Source organism: Lipotes vexillifer, unplaced genomic scaffold, assembly GCF_000442215.2.
Source record: "Lipotes vexillifer unplaced genomic scaffold, Lipotes_vexillifer_v1.1 scaffold554, whole genome shotgun sequence".
In the NCBI taxonomy this organism is placed as follows: Eukaryota; Metazoa; Chordata; class Mammalia; order Artiodactyla; family Lipotidae; genus Lipotes; species Lipotes vexillifer.
This window is the reverse complement of record NW_006794635.1, coordinates 2,977,073-2,995,647: the sequence shown is the minus strand read 5'-3', so window position 1 is coordinate 2,995,647 and position 18,575 is coordinate 2,977,073. Positions and strand designations below refer to the sequence as shown.

At 40.5% G+C, this 18,575-nt stretch overlaps 1 protein-coding gene across 1 annotated transcript in view; it reads left to right on the top strand.

Moving 5' to 3' along the window:
• Positions 1-639: 639 nt before the first annotated feature.
• The window catches only part of LOC103079455 (cytochrome b5 reductase 4), a 64,992-nt gene continuing 47,056 nt past the window's right edge, over positions 640-18,575 (top strand). The window contains 1 exon segment of the mRNA XM_082931410.1: positions 640-709. Coding sequence (XP_082787536.1) covers positions 640-709 — 70 coding nt within the window.

The following is an 18,575-nucleotide window of genomic DNA, read 5'->3' as shown; positions in this document are numbered from 1 at the left end:
ATGGAAAGAGCAGTCAATTCAGACCCTTGCCCTGGAACTCCCTCATTTAGCTAAACCCTTTGACCTTTACATTCCCGGTGAAAGGTGAATCGCCATTGGAGTATTAGTGCAAAACTGGGACCACTTGAAGTGGAACAACGCAAGAATGCCCTCCAGGTAGGAGAAGCTACGGTCACCAATGGCTTGGCCTGCCGCCCCATCCAGCCAGGATACTGGGGGTATCTAAGAACCTGGAAATCACCAGACCGCAAGGCCAGCTCCCTCCTAAGGGAAAAGGACCCCATGTGGTGTTCCTAACCACCCACCATGCCCTGAAGTTCCAGGGGTCGCTCCGTGGGCACACTGACCTCGGGTGAGGAGGCCCTCCAACTCCAACCTCCAGAGAGACAACCGGGGGCAATGGGCCCCCATGACGACTCATGTGACCATCACTTGACCTGGAGTTTCTCTCAGAAAACAAAAGTGTGCCCCAAAAGAGCAGACTACTGCTTGCAGGACTTACTGCACCCAGAGGGGAGCTAATAAGCTTGGCGGGGGGACCGTATATCATGCAGTCACCATAGAAAAACCTACAGACACCGCCAATAGGACCGGCTGGACTCCTGGCTACTTCAGAAGTCCGTTGACTCAGTGGCCGTCATGGTCCTGGATCACCACCGACCCTGGACTGTCTGGGAGTTGAGCGGGCAGGGCTCTGACACCTGGTGCTGTTTGTACGTTAATTCAGGGGCCTAATTGAAGAAAGCGCAGACTACTGGTCAGAGCATCTAGGCTGGCAGAAACCGTCAGCCTAAGGTGGCCGAACAAATGTGGGGCGGGGTAAAACCGGCCCCCGCCCCAGCGTCTCTGCGCATCTCTTTCCTGGACTCTTAAAGGTCACTAGAATCTATAACACTTCCAATGCTGGCGCTCAGGCGGACGAGCAGTGAGGCAGGAGGCCTAGGGACAATCAACCTCACCTGGAGGCTGCTGGGGAGAAGTTCTGCCCCTCCCCCCGGCTATGAGGACTCCCAACTCAGCACGAAGCAGTTACAGAAGAGGGGTCTGCACCCTCAGTGCCCCAAGAATGAGGAATGGGACAAAAGGCAGAGGAGGGGGTTGTCACCGCCAAAGCCCATGAAAACTTCCTGGGAGATAAAAATAGAATCTGGGCAATAAAATAAAGTCTAACCTTTTTTTCCTCTGTGCTTTGTCTAATTTCACGTGCTCCTAGGGCTCCGCATGCAGAGGTCCCACAGCCGGCACTTCAGACCCGATTTCCTAGGGCAGAATCGATGGGTCGACACCTCAGCTCGCGGGGCCCCATGCAGACTCCAGACACAGTGCCTGAGCTTCAGCCAACCCGGCCCTCGAGAGCTCCGCCCCATCCCTCCCGCCGACGCTGCCAGGATCGCTACACAGCAGCCCCGCCCACAGCCCGCGGGGGAGCGCACGCTCTTACCTCTCCATTCTCTGATCAACCTATAAATATTCCTTTGCTTCTGAACCAAACTCAGGCTCGATCTGTTGGCTCCAATGACACTGGGCAGGGGGACCGTTGTTGGGGTCCACTCTGGTGGATCAGTAACAGAAATTGAGAACATTGTAACTTCAATGAACAGATGTGTGAGCCAAACTGTAATTAACATAGAACAGTGTATAAGGCTCGGGTAAAATAAGATGTTCCTAACATTTCCATTGGATATTTCCATCATTTTATTATAAGCAAGTTCAGTGAAGAAGTTTGTCTTATTTGTCAGGTCAACATTAGAGAAATGAAGTGATTTCTTTCCAAGGATGCACATCTAATAATCTTGGTTAAAGCTTCAATCTTCTTTTGAATGCTTTTCCATTGAAAATGATACCTCTCTTTCAGCTCCCCCATTTCTCAGAAGTATAAAATCTTATAATTTATTATTACCAAAGGGGAAAGGTCGAAGGAGGGATAAATTAACAGTTTGGGATTAACACATACACACTGCTATGTAGAAAATAGATCATCAATAAGGAACTACTGTATAGCACAGGGAACTACACTCAATATTTTGCAATAACCTATAAGGGGAAATAATCTGAAAAAGAATAGATATTTTTATCGACATCATCTATCAACGACAGATAAAATGTAACCTAAGGGAAGCCAATGGTGAGCACTTCTGACCCTGAAGTCAATCATCTAAAGTTCGGACTCTGCCTACTTTCCAAGGCCCTTAATGAACATACGTGTAGCTGTAGCTTAAAAATTCCCCAGTTTGGGGTTCGGGGAGACACTGATTTGGAAAAATCCCTGGTGTTCTCCTTATGTGCACGGGACCCTTCCTACTGCTAAAATGTGCCTGTCACACCCAGAGGATGGTACACCATCTGATCGGGAAGAGTTTGGAAAAGGCATCTTATCTCCTCATCTCCTGGTGCTCGGGTTCACCCCTCCAGCGCCTTTCCTAACAATCTCCCCACATGAGGATATCAGCACCTTCAACATCCTGTTACGCAGAGTTTGGAATTTGTCCAGAGGATGAAGAGGAAGGAGGAGAAACAATGAGAGACAAGCCCTAGGTGTTCAGACAGGCACATGTCACTGTAATTTCCAATCAGGAAGAAGAATTAACCAAAGGCTAAGATGGCCCACTGAAACAGAATAGGGCTTGAGGAAATCCTGCTGATTTGTCCCATTTCCCTAAAACACAAGCTGAAAAATGGAACTCAGGGGCACTAAAATTCAGGAAACTGCAGAGTTGAAAATGATATTTTTCGTCGAAAAATATCTTGGGTTAAGTCACTGAAAAGGACTTGTAAGCAAGTGAGAATTGCAGGAAAGGGATTTGAAGAGGTAGAAAGGACTCACCATTGAAGCACATGAAAAGGGGCTGAATATCACCAACGATGCAGCTGGCCAAAAAGGGTGTATACGTTTTTTCTGAATATATTCAAGAAAAGGGCATACACACTTTTTAGCCAACCAAACAGGTGGGCATTGCAAATCTACACTACAAAGAGGTATCACTTTGCATCAGTCAGAAGGGCCATCCTCATAAAGTGTAAAAACCAGAAATGCAGGACAGGGCGAGGAGAAAAGGGAGCCCTGTGTGGCTGATAGTGGAAATGTAAATTGCCAACGGCCACTCTGGAGAAGTGTATTGTGTTTACTAAAATATCCTTAAAAATGAGCTACAGAGGATAGGGCACTTCCACTCATGGGCGTATATCTTGGGAAAAACAAAAATCGACAGGACACAGGCACCCCAATGTTTACCGCCTCTCTGTTTCAAAGAGCTTCAACTTGGATACAACCTAAATGTCCTTGGAAGGAAAAAATGAATAAAGAAGATGTGGTACTTATGTAGAGTGGAATATTACTCAGCCAGGAAATCAATGAAATAAAGCCAGTTGGAACAACTCGGGAGGAGTTACATACGCTCATTCTAAGTGACATAAGTCAGAAAGAAAAAGACACATATCATAAGATATCACTTACAGGTGGAATCAAAAATGGCTACACATGAACTAAATTACAAAACAGAAACATAGTCAAATATGTAGAAAACCAATTTAAGGTTGCTAAAGGAGAAAGGTGGGGAGGGGTGAGGCATTATCCAGAAGGTTGCAATTAGCAAAGATACCATTCCAAATACCAAATAGATAATCAACAAGGCCTACACGGTAGCTAAAAGAACTGCACTCAGCACACTCAAGTCACCGGAAAAGAATATATATGACTGGTAAGAATTTAAAAAAGAATTTATTGATGTCTCTCTGTAAGTGAATCAAGTGGATGTACAACAACAAGAAACAGAGCATTGAAAATCAGCTGTAACCAATATAATAATAAACTAAAAAAAGGACAGTGAGAGAAATTCTTACAACTTCTGCTCAGAGGCTGTGATGCAACAGGATTGAACAAATCTAGACCCACAGCTGGATGAGACATAAGGCTGGACACTGTTCCGGCTGAGAGGATTGTTGATGTTGGGTGAACAAATGCAGACCCTTTAAAGTAATCCTGCGTGGTACCCATTCCATGGGTCCCAAATCTCCAGGTTCAGGGGAATCTTCCTACAGCTAAAACATGCATGGGAATCCCAGAAGATGATACACCTTCTGAACGGGAAAGGTTTCTAAAAGGCACCTCATCTATTCATCTCCTGGTGCTCAGGTTCGCCATTCCAAATGCTTTACTTACAATCTCCCCACTTGGAGAATCAGCACCTTTAACACCCTGTTTTGTACAGTTGGCAATTTGTCTAGAGGATGAACAGGAAGAGGGGGAACCAATGAGAGACTAGCTCTGTTTGGACAGACACATGTCACTCTAATTTCCAATCAGGAAGAAGAATTAACCAAAGGCTCAGCTTGTCCCAGGAACCAGAATAGGGCCTGAAGCAATCCTGAGGTTTTGCGGGCAGTTCCCAAAAAAGCAAGTTGAAAAATGGAGCTCGGGGGCACTGCAACTCACAAACCTTCAGGGTTATAAATGATAACTATCTTCCAAAAATATATTGAGGTAGGCTTTGAAAGCAAGGTAGAATTGCAGGAAACAGTTTTCAAGAGGTAGATTGGACTTGCATTTAAAGCACATGAAAAGTGGCAGAACTTCGCTAGTGATGCAGTTGGCCAAATAGGGCATATGCGTTTTTCCTGAATATATTCAAGAAAAACGCATACGCCCTTTTTGGCCAACGAAACAAGCCGGCAATGCAAATCAGCACTACAAAGAAGTCTCACTTCGCATCCGTCAAAAGGGCCGTCCTGGAAAAGTGTAAAAGCCAGAAATGCAGCACAGGCCATGGAGAAAATGGATCCTTGTTATGCTGATGGGCAAGATGTAAATTGCCAACAACCACTCTGGAGAAGTGTACGGTGTTTCCTAAAACATCTAAACAACAGAGCTACAGAGCAAACCGCACTTCCGCTCATGGGAGTATATCTTGAGAAAACCGAAAATCGACAGGACACAGGCAACCCAAAGTTTAGTGCTGCTCTGTTTACAAGAACCTCGACTTGGGTACACCTTAAATATCCGAGGAAATAGAAAAATGGATAAAGAAGTTGTGGTACTTATGTACAATGGAATATCACTCAGCCATGAAATCAATGTCATAAGGCTAGTAGCAGCATAATGAGTCAATTTAGATACGGTGATTCTAAGTGAAATAAGTCAGACAGAAAAAGAAACTTATCATAAGATATCACTCATAGAGGGAATGTAAAAATCGCTACACATGAACTGAATTACAAAACAGAACAGAGTCACACATTTAGAAAACACACTTATGGCTGCTTAAGGGGAAAGGTGAGGTGGGGTGAGGCATAAAACAAGAGTTTGAAATTAGCACAGATACTGTTCCATAAACCATATATGTAATAGACAAGACCTTCTCCTGGCTCAATAAAGTGGACTCAACACACCCTATTCACCACAGAAGAATATATCTGACTAGAAAGAATCTTAAAAACTATTTATTGATATCTCTTGGTAAGTAAATCAAGTGGGTGTAAAGCAGCATAAACAGCAGTGAAAATCAGCTAAACCCCATTATAAAGGTAAATTACAAAAAAAAAAAAAAAACAGACAGTGAAAGAGAGAGAAATTCTTACAAAATTCGTTCAGGGGCTGTGATGCAACCTGGATTGACCACATCTAGACCCACAGCTGGATGAGACATAAGGCTGGACACTCTTGAGGCTGAGAGGATTGGTGAGGTTGGGTGAGCAAATGCAGACCCTTTAAAGTAATACTGCATGGCACCCATTCCATGGGTCCAAAATCTCCAGGTTCAAGGGAATCTTCCTGGAGCTAAAACATGCATGGGAAACCCAGAGGACGGTACACCGTGTGACCGGGAAAGGTTCCTAAAACCCACCTCTTTTTTCATTTCCTGGTGCTAGGGTTCGCCACTCAAGCTGCTTTACTAACAATCTCCCCACTTGGAGAATCAGCACCTTTAACCTCCTGTTTCGTACAGTTTGCAATGTGTCCGGAGGATGAACGGGAAGAGGGGGAACCAATGATAGACTAGTTCCAGCAGTTAAGACTCTGTGCTCCCAGTGCAGGGGGCCTGGGTTCGATCCCTGGTCAGGGAACTAGATCCCACATGCATGCCACAGCTGAGATCCCGCATGACACAACTAAAGATCCCATACACTGGAACAAAGATCCCATATGCTGCAACTAAGACCTGGTGTAGCCAAATAAATAAATAAATGTTTAAAAAAAAATACAAAAAAAACCCCGATTTATTTTCCTTACCTTCCAAACTGCCACTCTACAGTTGGCATGGTGTTGGAGATCATCTCTTTCCTCCTAAGCTTCTTTTGGAAGAGCGCCCTTTGAAAACTTTAGACAGGCAATTGGAGTAGCAGGAGTACTTTGCTTAAATCCTTTACTGTGGATGGAACAGAGTGGTTTCTTTTGAACAACTCCTGATTTTGACATCCAAATTAGGAACACATTGGCTTGTTTGACCTGACTCTGCTACTATTTATTTAGTTCAGTGAGTTTTGTATTTCAAGGCCCTATTGTTAGAGGCCTGTGTCAGCTGTAAAGAAATAGCACAGGCGTACCTAGATTTGAACCCTAGCTCCATGACCTATTGGCTGTGCCATAAAGATGGCAGTTTCTGTCTCTGAGCCTCAAGTTTTTTCATCTGTACACAGATTCATAGGGCTAAGAATTAGTGTGAGTAAATTAGCATGAATGTAGCAGAGGTGCAAAAAGAAGTTTTTCTTTCTCTTGCTATAAAACAAATAAGCAGTACACGTATACAGGCATACTTCGGAAGTATTGCAGGTTCAGTTCCAGACCACTGCTATAAAGCAAATATTGCAGTAAAGCAACTTACGTGAAATTTTTGGTTTCCCAGTGCACATAAAAGTTATGTTTACACTCTACTCCAGCCTATTAAATGTGCAGTAGCAGTATGTCTGTAAAAACAATGTACATACCTTAATTTAAAGACACTTTGTTACTGAGAAAAGCTAACCATCATCTGAGCCTTCAGAGAGTCAATCTTTCTGCTGTTGGTGGGGTCTTGCCTTGATGCTGATGGCTGCTGACTGAGCAGGGTGGTGGCTGATGAAATTGGGGTAGCCATGGCAACTTCTTAAGATAAGACAGCAGTGAAGTTTGCCACATTGATTGATTCTTCCTTTCTGTAGAATACAGACCTGTTTGGTAGAATTTTACCCACAGTAGAACTTCTTTCAAAATCAGTCAGTCCTCTCAAACGCTGCTGCTGCTTTATCAGCTAAGTTTCTGTACTATTCTAAATTCTTTGTTGTCATTTCAACAGTCTTAAGAGCATCTGCACCAGGAGTAGATTCCATCTCAGGAACCACTTTCTTTTCTCATCCATAAGAAGCAACTCCTCATCTATTCAAGTTTTATCATGAAATTGTAGCAAGTGAGTCACATCTTCAGGCTCCACCTCTATTTCCAGTTCTCTTGCTGTTTCTACCATGACTGCAATTACTTCCTCCACTGAAGTCTTGAACCCCTCAAAGTCATCCAGGAGGGTTAGAATCAACTTCTTCCAATCTCCTGTTAATGTTGATATTTTGACCTGTTCCCATGAATCAGGAATGTTCTTGATGGCATCTAGAATAGTGACTCTTTTCCAGAAGGTTTTCAATTGATTTTGCCCAGGTCCATCAGAGAAGTCACTATCTGTGGCAGCTATAGCCTTACAAAATGTATTTTTTAAATAATAGGACTTGAAAATCTAAATGACTCCTTGATCCACAGGCCACAGAATGAATGTTGTGTCAGCAGGCCTGAAAACAACATGAATCTCATTGAACTTCTCCATCAGACATCCTGGGTGACCAGGTGCATTGTCAGTGAGCAGTAATATTTTGAAAGGAATCTTTCTTTTATGAGCAGTAGTTTTCAACAGTGGGGTTAAACTATTCAGTAAACCATATAATAAACAGATGTGCTTTATAATTCCATTTATAGAGCACAGGCAGAGTAGATTTAGCATAGTTCTTAAGGGCCCTAAGGTTTTCAGAATGGTTAAGTGAGCCCTGGCTTCAACTTCAAGTCAGCAGCTGCATCAGCCCCTAACAAGAGAGTCAGCCTGTCCTTTGAAGCATTGAAGCCAGGCATTGACTTCTCCTCTCTAGCTATGAATGTCCTAGATGGCATCTTCTTCCAGTAGAAGGCTGTTTCATCTACATTGAAAATCTGTTGTTTAGTGTAGCTACCTTCATTAATTATCTTCTTAGATCTTCTGGATAACATGCTGCAGCTTCTACATCAGCTCTTGCTGCTTCACTCTGAACTTTTATGTTATAGAGATGGCTTCTCTCCTTAAACTTCATGAACCAACCTCTGCTAGCTTCATACTTTTCTTCTGTACCTTCCTCTCCTCTCACGACCTTCATAGAATTGAAGAGATTAGGGTCTTGCTCTGAGTTAGGCTTTGGCTGAAGGGAATGTCGTGGCTGGTTTAATCTTCTATCCAGATCACTAAAACTTTCTCCATGTCAGCAGTAAGGTTGTTTTGCTTTCCTGGAGTAGCACTTTTGATTTCCTTCAAGAACTTTCCCTTTGCATTCACACTTTGGTCGACTGTTTGGTATAAGAGGCCTAGCTTTCAGACTGTCTTGGCTTTTGACATGCCTTCCTCACTAAGCCTAATCATTTCTAGTTTTTGATTTAAAGGGATAGTCATGGGACTCTTCCATTCACTTGAACACTTAGAGGCCATAGTAGGGTTATATTAATGGGCCTAATTTCAGATTGTTGTGTCTTAGGGAATAGGGAGGCCCAAGGAGAGGAAGAGAGATCAAGAAATGGCATTTGATGGAGGAGTCAGATCACACATATTTATAGATTGAATTTGCAGTCTTATGTGGGTGCGGTTTGTGGTGTCTCAAAATAATTACAATGGTAACATCAGATCACTGCTCACAGATCACCATAACAAATACAATAATGATGAAAAACTTTGAAATATTACCAGAATTACCAAAACATGCCCTAGAATCATGAAACGAGCAAATGTGGTTGGAAAAATGACACCAATAGACTTGCTTAATGCAGGGTTGCTCCAAACCTTCAATTTTTAAAAATGCAATATCCATGAAGTGCAGTAAAGCAAAGCACAATAAAACGAGGTCTGAGTGTATACCAAAAGCAAACTAGTTTGAACTTTAGTGTCTGGCAGTTCTTCCAAACCAGTTTACTTTTGTAAACAAATCCCTTTCTTCTCTTAAGTGCTCCTGAGTTCACCTATTCACTGCCAGCAGGGGCCATGTTCTTAACGAAAACTTCTAACTGAATAATTTTACCTCATCCTGAACATTACATATCTTGTTTACACAGTCCAGTACTAAAGGTCATGTGCTTCTCTGTAATACCGTTCAGTGTGGTCAGAAAGTGTGCCAGCTCCTTAGGCTTCTGTGTCATAGGAGACATGAAATTAATAAAAGAACTTTCCCGGTTTCCTTCCTTCCTCCCTGGAAATGAAAGACAGATAATCTTCAAAATGTTTCATCAAATACGGCAAACACTGTTTAAAATGAGCAGATTCCGCAAGGAAGTCCCCAGATATTTAATTTAAAAAAAGGGGGGGGTGCTAGAAGCGGCAGTCCAGGATGATAAGCTAGTTCTGATGCCTCCATTTCCCCAAAGCACTTATCAGATACTTGGAACGTAGAGCCACATGGGAATTTTAATGGTCACATAGGAAATGGGAGACCCAATCTTGGGTCTGTAAAGGCAGGGAGTTGGAGCTGAGATCCCTGCCTATGGCTTGACTCTTGAAGTCTATATGATCAGTGAAATGGGAAGGCTTGAAAAGAAATCTGTGCAACAACAAAGGGAGATGTCAGGATGGTCTGCCTTGACCTTGTTTATGAGGTGATGGACGAGAGGAAGGAGAAATCTCCTTTGAGAATTTATAACCACAGTCTTGCCCACGTAAGAGTTGGGAATTCAAATATATATGCCACCTATGTGGTCTTAGAAACTTCAAACCGAGAAATACAATGGTCTCCCATTACTGGTTTCCCTGCTTGCTTGGCAGATTTATGTACACATTTTTAATGGTGGAACAAACTTTCAACCTAAAACCCTTAAAATTCCCACAGGGACACATCACCAGTTATTAGTGTACAGTAGAAAAATTAAACAACACTTGAGGAAGCAAGTCAGCAGAAACAAAAGCAGAATTTCACCCCTTGGACTTTATTATTTGTATACAAGTAATTATAAAAATAATTATGAATAAAAATAATTATGTTTAAAGTGATTAGGAAAATAAGAATGAATTGGTAACATAAGTAAAGCAAGAGACTGCTAAAATAATCATGTAAAACTGAAAAAAAAATAGAACTCCTAGAAATGAAAAATGGAGCTGGTGAGATTAAAAAGTGCATAGCATGAATAGTTAGAGTTTAGACACAGTAGAAGAGTTGAGTGAACTGCCAGACTGAGCAGCAGACGTTGAACAGAACGTGGTGCATAGAAACAAAATGATAGAAAAATATTCAAGAGACGCAGAAGATAGAGCAATAAGATCTAACACTTGTCATCAGATTTCCAGAAGGAAGTAGTAGTGAGAATGAGGAAGAGACAACATCTGAATGGCTGAGACTTTTCCAGAATTGGTAAATCACAAATCTCAGATTTAGCAAGTTCAGCAAATCCCCAGTCAAGATAAATAAAAAGAAATCCACACGTAGACTATTCATGGTTAAACTGCAGAACACCAAAGACAACAGCCAGAGAGAGAGAGGTTTACTAACAAACCAGTGATTAGTAAATTGACAGCTAATTTACTAGTGTAATTTACTAGCTGTTACTGCTAATTTACCAGAACATCAATAGGAGACAAAGAGAGCAGTATCTTGGAAGTTCTGAGGGAAAACAACTGACAACCTAAAGTCATTCAGTAACAAGGATGAAATAAAGGTAGTTAAGACTAACAAAAACAAATAAACAGATTTATGAAACCAAAATCAGAAGGGTTGAGGAAACTGGGATTTTTGACTAAATCCTAATGGTGAAGAACTAAACCATAATGAATATTCCTTCTCCTTCTCACCACCTGGTTCAGGGAAGTGCAAACATATTTCTTATCCAGAATGAGAAATGGACTCTGAGATACTGTGTATTCATAAATTAAAAGTTTCCTTTTTCACACTGTCTCTGACCCTGGGATTGGCTCCTGAGGCTTCATGATCCGTAGAAAAAGCACAAGTTTCATAGAAACTAACATGGCTTCAGATCTCTTCTCCACCTCAAATTACACTCATGAGCTGTTGATCTTCAGCATCAGTTAACAGATGTGAGTGTTTTTTTGCTCAGCAGTGAAATGAGGTCTAAGAATGAAACATCCTAAAGTCATTGTGAGGATTAAACGATGTTTGCTAACCACCTGATGCATGAGAAGCAACAGGTGGTGGGAATAGTAGAAGTGGTTATTGCTGTGGTGGCTACTTTTGCCCCTCTACTCCTACAATACTGAGGCTGCTTACATTTTCCATTCCTTTGTATCCCTATAATTATCACCACGTGTCTTACCATGGCTCTGCTTCTGGGGAAAGTTAAGTATTATCATTATTATTGACAGGGCATGTGAGAACATGTTTATGGATCTCTGTTTCACTATAAAGCCTTTTTGGATTATAAGTGTTTTGCTAGGATGAGGCCAGTAGCAGGTAGTGATGTGAGGGAACTTGCAAGGCATTAGGAAGCAAAGACAAGAATTTTACAAATCAGGAAAGTTGTTGACTGCAAGTAAATGGATCGGGTTTTGCAAAACAGTAGAGACTTAAGATCCAGCAAGATACAGTCTGAACTCCAACCTAACCAGAACTAGTAGATCATAAAAAAGGGACAAAGTAACTAAAGAGAAAGGTTTAATGTGTCAAGAATGTTCATGATAATTAAAGTGAATGTTGTTTTAACAGTACCTCCTATACCTTTCTTCTATAGGCAGAGATTGATCCTTGAAGTCTGCTGGCTTGAGACTTAAGGATAGAGACTATTAGATGGTGTGACCATGTAATTGTCCAAACTGGGGCAGATTGGAGAATGAATGGAGCCTCTATTAGTAGTTACACTGAGACAACAGGGGGCAGGCAGTAAACTGTTAACTGTAGCAAACTAGAGACTATGTTCACTCCACAACTACAGCTTCTAGATGAAATGGGAACAGAGGTGTAAACAGAGATGAAGTGGGAATAGAGGATGAAAACAGAGACAAAGTGGAAACAGTAGGTGCAGACTTGCTGATATGAGGATTTATAGGGGGTTGCGGGGGTGATGGATATACTGAAGAGAAATGTTATATATGGGCTTCTTTCAATATGAGACCCTTGACACCCTCTTTTAGGTGGGGTGACCTGCCAGACCCCAGTGCAGGGAGGAGCCAGAAGTAGCATTTTGTAGGCATCCCCACAGCTGAGCAGTCCTGGGAGGACAGTTTTCCATTTATCTACTTGCTTCTAGGGTAGGAGTGATATCTGGGAAGAACACAGAAGAGCTAACAGTGTCAGAATATAAAACACATAATACTAGTGGGTCCTTATCAAGAGAAGAATCAGTGGGGTTTTTATAATCCTTTGTTTAAAAAGTATTGTGGTTTGTATTGTGCTTTAGAACGATATCGATAATGAATAAAGGGAGAAACTTTGCTTGAAAAGGTGAGCTTCAGCAACTGACTATTTATGTGGAACACTTCATTCTCTGGCAAAGATGACGAATGTTTTTTTTTGCCCTTTTTTGAGTCCTTTGCTGTCATTATTATAGCCACTGGCCACATGTGGCTGCTATTGAGTATGGAAATACTCTCCAAATTGAGATGTGCTACAAGCGTAAAATACTGCATTTCAAGACAGGATGAAAAAAAGAATGTAAAATATCTCATAACTTTACATTGATTATATGTTGAAATGACAAGATTCTGGATATGTTGCATTAAGTAAAAATATATTATTAAACTTAATTTGACCTGTTTCTTTGTACATTGTTAATGTGGTTATTAGAAAATTTTAATTTATATTTGTGGCTTGCATTATATTTCTTCTGGACAGCACTGTTCCAGATCATAAATGTACTTTTAAAATTTTAATATATTATATTTTTTAAATAGTCACATTTCCTTTATATATTTTTTATTGAAATATAGTTGATTTACAATATTGTGTTAATTTCTGCTGTACAGAAAAGTGATTTAGTTATATATATACACACATACACACACATACACACACATTCTTTTTTTTAATATTCTTTTCCATTATGATTTATCATAGGATATTGAATATAGTTCTCTGTGCTGTACAGTAGGACCTTGTGGTTTATCCAGTTCTATATATAAAAGCTTCCATATGCTAAACCCAACCTCCCACTCCATCCCTCTCCCACCCCCTCCCTCTTGGCAACCACCAGTCTGTTCTCTATGAGTCTTTTTGTGTTTCATAGATAGATTCATTTGTGTCATATTTTAGATTCCACATATAAGTGATATCATATGGTATTTGTCTTTCTTGTTCTGGCTTACTTCACTTAGTATGATAATCTCTAGGTCCATCCATGTTGCTGCAAATGGCATTATTTCATTCTATTTTATGGCTGAGTAATATTCCATTGTATATATGTACCACATCTTCTTTATCCACTCATCTCTCGATGGATATTTAGGTTATTTCTATGTCTTGGCTATTGTGAATAGTGATGCTGTGAACATAGGGGTGCATGCATCTTTTTTTTTTAACATCTTTATTGGAGTATAATTGCTTTACAATGCTGTGTTAGTTTCTGCTTTATAACAAAGTGAATCAGTTATACATATACATATGTTCCCATATCTCTTCCCTCTGTGTCTCCCTCCCTCCCACCCTCCCTATTCCACCCCTCTATGTGGTCACAAAGCCCCGAGCTGATCTCCCTGTGCCATGCGGCTGCTTTCCACTAGCTATCTATTTTACGTTTGGTAGTGTATATATGTCCATGCCTCTCTCTCCCTTTGTCACACCTCACCCTTCCCCCTCCCCATATCCTCAAGTCCATTCTCTAGTAGGTCTGTGTCTTTATTCCCGCCTTACCCCAAGTTCATCATGACCTTTTATTCCCCTTAGATTCCATATATATGTGTTAGCGTACAGTATTTTTTTTCTCTTTCTGACTTACTTCACTCTGTATGACAGACTACAGGTCCATCCACCTCATTACAAATAGTTCAATTTCGTTTTTTTCATGGCTGAGTAATATTCCATTGTATATATGTGCCACATCTTCTTTATGCATTCATCCGATGATGGACAATTAGGTTGCTTCCATCTCCTGGCTATTGTTAGTAGAGCTGCAATGAACATTTTGGTACATGTCTCTTTTTGAATTATGGTTTTCTAAGGGTATATGCCCAGTAGTGGGATTGCTGGGTTGTATGGTAGTTCTATTTGTAGTTTTTTAAGGAAACTCCATACTGTTTTCCATAGTGGCTGTATCAATTTACATTCCCACCAGCAGTGCAAGAGTGTTCCCTTTTCTCCACACCCTCTCCAGCATTTATTTTTTCTAGACTTTTTGATGATGGCCATTCTGACCGGTGTCAGATGATATCCAGATATATGCCCAGGAGTGGGATTGCTGGATCATATGGTAGCTCTACTGTTAGTTTTCTGAGGAACCTCCATACTGTTTTCCATAGTGGCTGCGCCAGTTTACATTCCTACCCACAGTGTAGGAGGGTTCCCTCTTCTCCACACCCTCTCCTCTCCAGCATTCGTTATTTGTAGAGTTTTTAATGATGGCCCTTCTGTAAAATAGTCACACTTTCTAATGGCATAGCCCAGTGTCAGGAATGTTTCTTCTTAATTTCTCATTGTTTTATCATGGTTTTTAATACTTTATGTTTTCAGTTTTCACAAGCGCTTGCTGACTGTAAAGCACTTAGAACCATAGATCAGTAGAATCCTTTTGAGGTGGAAGAGGGATTTAGAGCTGTTCTAACACCCTCAGTTTAAAAGGGAAGATCCTGAGACTTGTAGGTATATGTACCTTCCTTAAAGGCTACAGTTATTTAATAGGAGAAGCCCACCATTGAGAGAAATCCTGGGTGCTTCCTTTTGTAAGGCAGAAAATTACCTCATTAAAGTTACCCTCTTTCAACTAATTTATTTCTCTTTGGTATATGCCAGTGGTTCTTAACATAGGTTGAGTTTGCTCCCCAGTGGACATTTGGCAATGTCTGGAGATGATTTGGTTGTCACAGCTGAACTAGATGCTACTGGCATTCCCATGGGTAGAGGAGAGGTCAGGGGTGCTGCTAAATACCCTACAAGGCACAGGATAAACTCCCACGACGAAGAATCATCCAGCCCCATATGTTCCTAGTGCTGACATGGAGAAACCCTCATCTATGGATTAGTTTTTTATTCTTAAAAATGATGGTATTAGTGGCATCACTAATTGGGTGGGCTGGCTGCCAGCTGGGAGGTCAGCTTCTGTATAGTCAGTCAAAGTTCCCTCTTCTAGGAGCTACTGTTTCCTTATTGATAAAATGGGGACAGTTCAGGGCTCAAGTGGGTGGACAGAACACAACTCAGAGGCTCAGTACGGGGGAAGCAAGACAGTTACTAGTGAAGAGAAAGGGGTCGGTGTCATTATGAAGTGGACTTTACTGACTGAGCAGATTTGCTTTCTCAGCCAGGCTGCCTTCATTTGCTTTTGTGCTATAGGTCGCACTGTCTGAGTGATTCCTGCCATAAAGATATAAGGGACAGGTAATTAAAAATGGGGGGTGAGAAGTCCCTGGTCAGGGGGCAGATGCAGGCCTGAGCAGGAAGTGGGTCTTGCTGTATGATTGTGACTTGTCAGTGTTTGGTTTAAGTTAGTAGTTATTTTGTTTTCAGAGAGAAATAATTGTTTTTAAAGTGTTTTTTAAATTTTATTTATTTATTTATTTGGCCGTGTTGGGTCTTAGTTGCAGCACGCGGGATCTTTAGTTGTGCCATGTGGGATCAAACCCGGACCCCCTGCACTGGGAGCGTGGAATCTTAGCCACTGGACCACCAGGGAAGTCCTGAAAAATGATTTTTGAACATGTGTATATTTGTGTATAGGTAATACCAAATAAGGAAGGAGTGGTTAATCCCTCTGAGGATAGGACAAGAGTAGGAAATAACTAATAAATTGGAGAATCGAATAAAAAATGACAAGTGTAGCCTTGAAAACAGAAAATACAAACTTCTAAAAAGGCAGTATTTGCTGTGATTAGTTAAATGAACAGTGGAGAGAAAAATTGACCAGGAATAAGTAACTACATACTCTGGTACTTTTAGAACTTTTTAATCCTGGAATTTTTCAGAGTATGTGTTTGAACTATTAAACCTTTATTTTAATTCTGCTAGTAGACTACTTCTAGGATAAGGAGTAAACTTCTGGGCCTTGAAGTTTGAGAGATGTACAAAATTTGAAGATGATTCAGAAGATACTTACAAAGACAAATTAAGGAGAGTAAAAGAGAAGGGATAGTTTAAAATACATAAATTATTAAATTTTATAGAATTCGAGAAATGAGTTTATGACTTCGGAAATAAAACCAAGAATTAGGCTTCAGTTGTGTTATGAAGAGTTAGTTCTCTTTAAAGATGAGGAAGAATTGCTAGAGAAAAATGGTTATTAAATACATTGTAGAGAACCAGGGAGTCTTCTGGCCAGGCAAAGCAGTAAAGGGAACATGGAATGGCACACTTTGGATTTGTGACTAAGATCCCTGGTAATAAGACGGAGCTCCTATCTGATGGTTACATGACATCGGCTTTTTGGAGTGAGAAAGGAAGTTGGGGTATGTAGCTACGGATAAATATGACATTCAGATATAAAAGTGCAGCGTTTGTCTTCCTAGAATGTTTGTGTTCAGGGCCTCCTGACAAATGCATACATATTTTCAAAATGTAGCTAAAATACTATTTCCTCAATGAAGTCCTTTCAAATTCCAAGTAGCAATTCCCTCCCTCATCCTGTGCTTCCATACCACCTTCTATATATCTTTTAAAACATTTATCATATCATATCATATTGAAAAGACCATATTGAAGTTTTCAATTTAGTTTATTTATTTTTTTCAGTAATACATTTACATGATTCCAGAATGAGAAGTGCCATGGTCATACCTTTGTCTCCCACCTACCTTTTTCCCTCCTGTGCACAGATGCAGGTAACTGTGTTATTGTGTATCCTTCCAAATCATCTTTACGCATGTATAAGCAAACTGAACATATAGTCGTATTTTCCTAACATTTTATCCAAAGGATTTCATATTGTGTCAGTATCCCTATTAAGTTGATGGTCAACAGGTATTTCTTAAATGAATGAGTATGATAGTAAGACAGGGTTTGTTTGTTTGTTTGCTTGCTTGCTTGTTTTTTAACTTTCCTCATCCCAGGGGATCCTTCTGTGGCTCCACTTAGAAGAGGTAAACTAGGTTGGGGTCACAATTAAAAATTGTCTCCAGCCCTCTTACCAAAGAAGAGTTGAGTGCTGATAGATCACAGCTCCATGCTTCTAAAGGACTCTGACCTTTCTAGAAAGCAGAGGCTCTGATCAGAGTAATGCAGTCTAACCAATATTATAAGAAGATGCAAATTTTCTTGACCATGGAGCTGACGAAATGATGGAATTAGTTATCAAGACAGAATGTTAGATTTCTTGTTAGAGAGGAAAGTATCTCATGTGCCTAAAGTAACTCTGATGTAAATGTGCTTAACAATAAAAATTATAGCCTCTCTTATTTCTGTGACTCAGTTTTCAAAAAGAGTTGCAAAAGTACACTAGTGGAGTTTTAAAGATATTTTAGATCATTTAGGTAGATGTTCTCTTCCTACTGATACTTCTTGTATTAAAGAAAAAAAGACTCAGAAAAAAATGAATAACTTAGCAGGATCCATAAAGTTCTGACAGGTTCAAATCAATTCACATCAGACAGGAAGTAATCATATGAGATGACATATTTTTTCCCTAGAAACAAATTCCCTGGGGACAAGTTTTCAAAATCTGTGAGCCTCTTAGATAAAAACAAATTGTTTTACATGATAAATGAGATACATCAAACTGCCAACTATGTTGTATCCTGAAACTAAGTTTAATTTACTTATGTTACTGTGAGTTTGCTATTTGTTCTAAGATATTGATAAAACAAATGATCACAACTGCAGTAGCAAAGACAGATGAAATTGTGTGAAAGTAAGTCAGCAAGCAGGGACATCAGTGATCCCTTGCAAACTAATGACTAGATTTTCATCTGGTAGTTGAAAAACAAAGCTGATTTTGAGTAATAATTTAAATGGTTTTCAGGTCCTGTGTCTTTTCAGAAAGTATTATCTCTCACAATGGCATGTTAAGAAAAATGGCGCTTAGTTTCAGGGAAGATGAAGTTTAATCTTGGCTTTGCTGCTAAAGAGCTGTGGGGTTCATTCAAGTCCTGACCTCAGATTTTCAGCCTTAAATGAGGGGAGCGGATGATAATTTGGTGTATGTTGTTAAGATCCCTTTCAGCTATGAACTTATTTAGGTTAAAAGGGGAAAATAAAAAGAATGGTTATCTGACCTCCTTAATCATGGGTATTTTATGGCATGTGAGGGA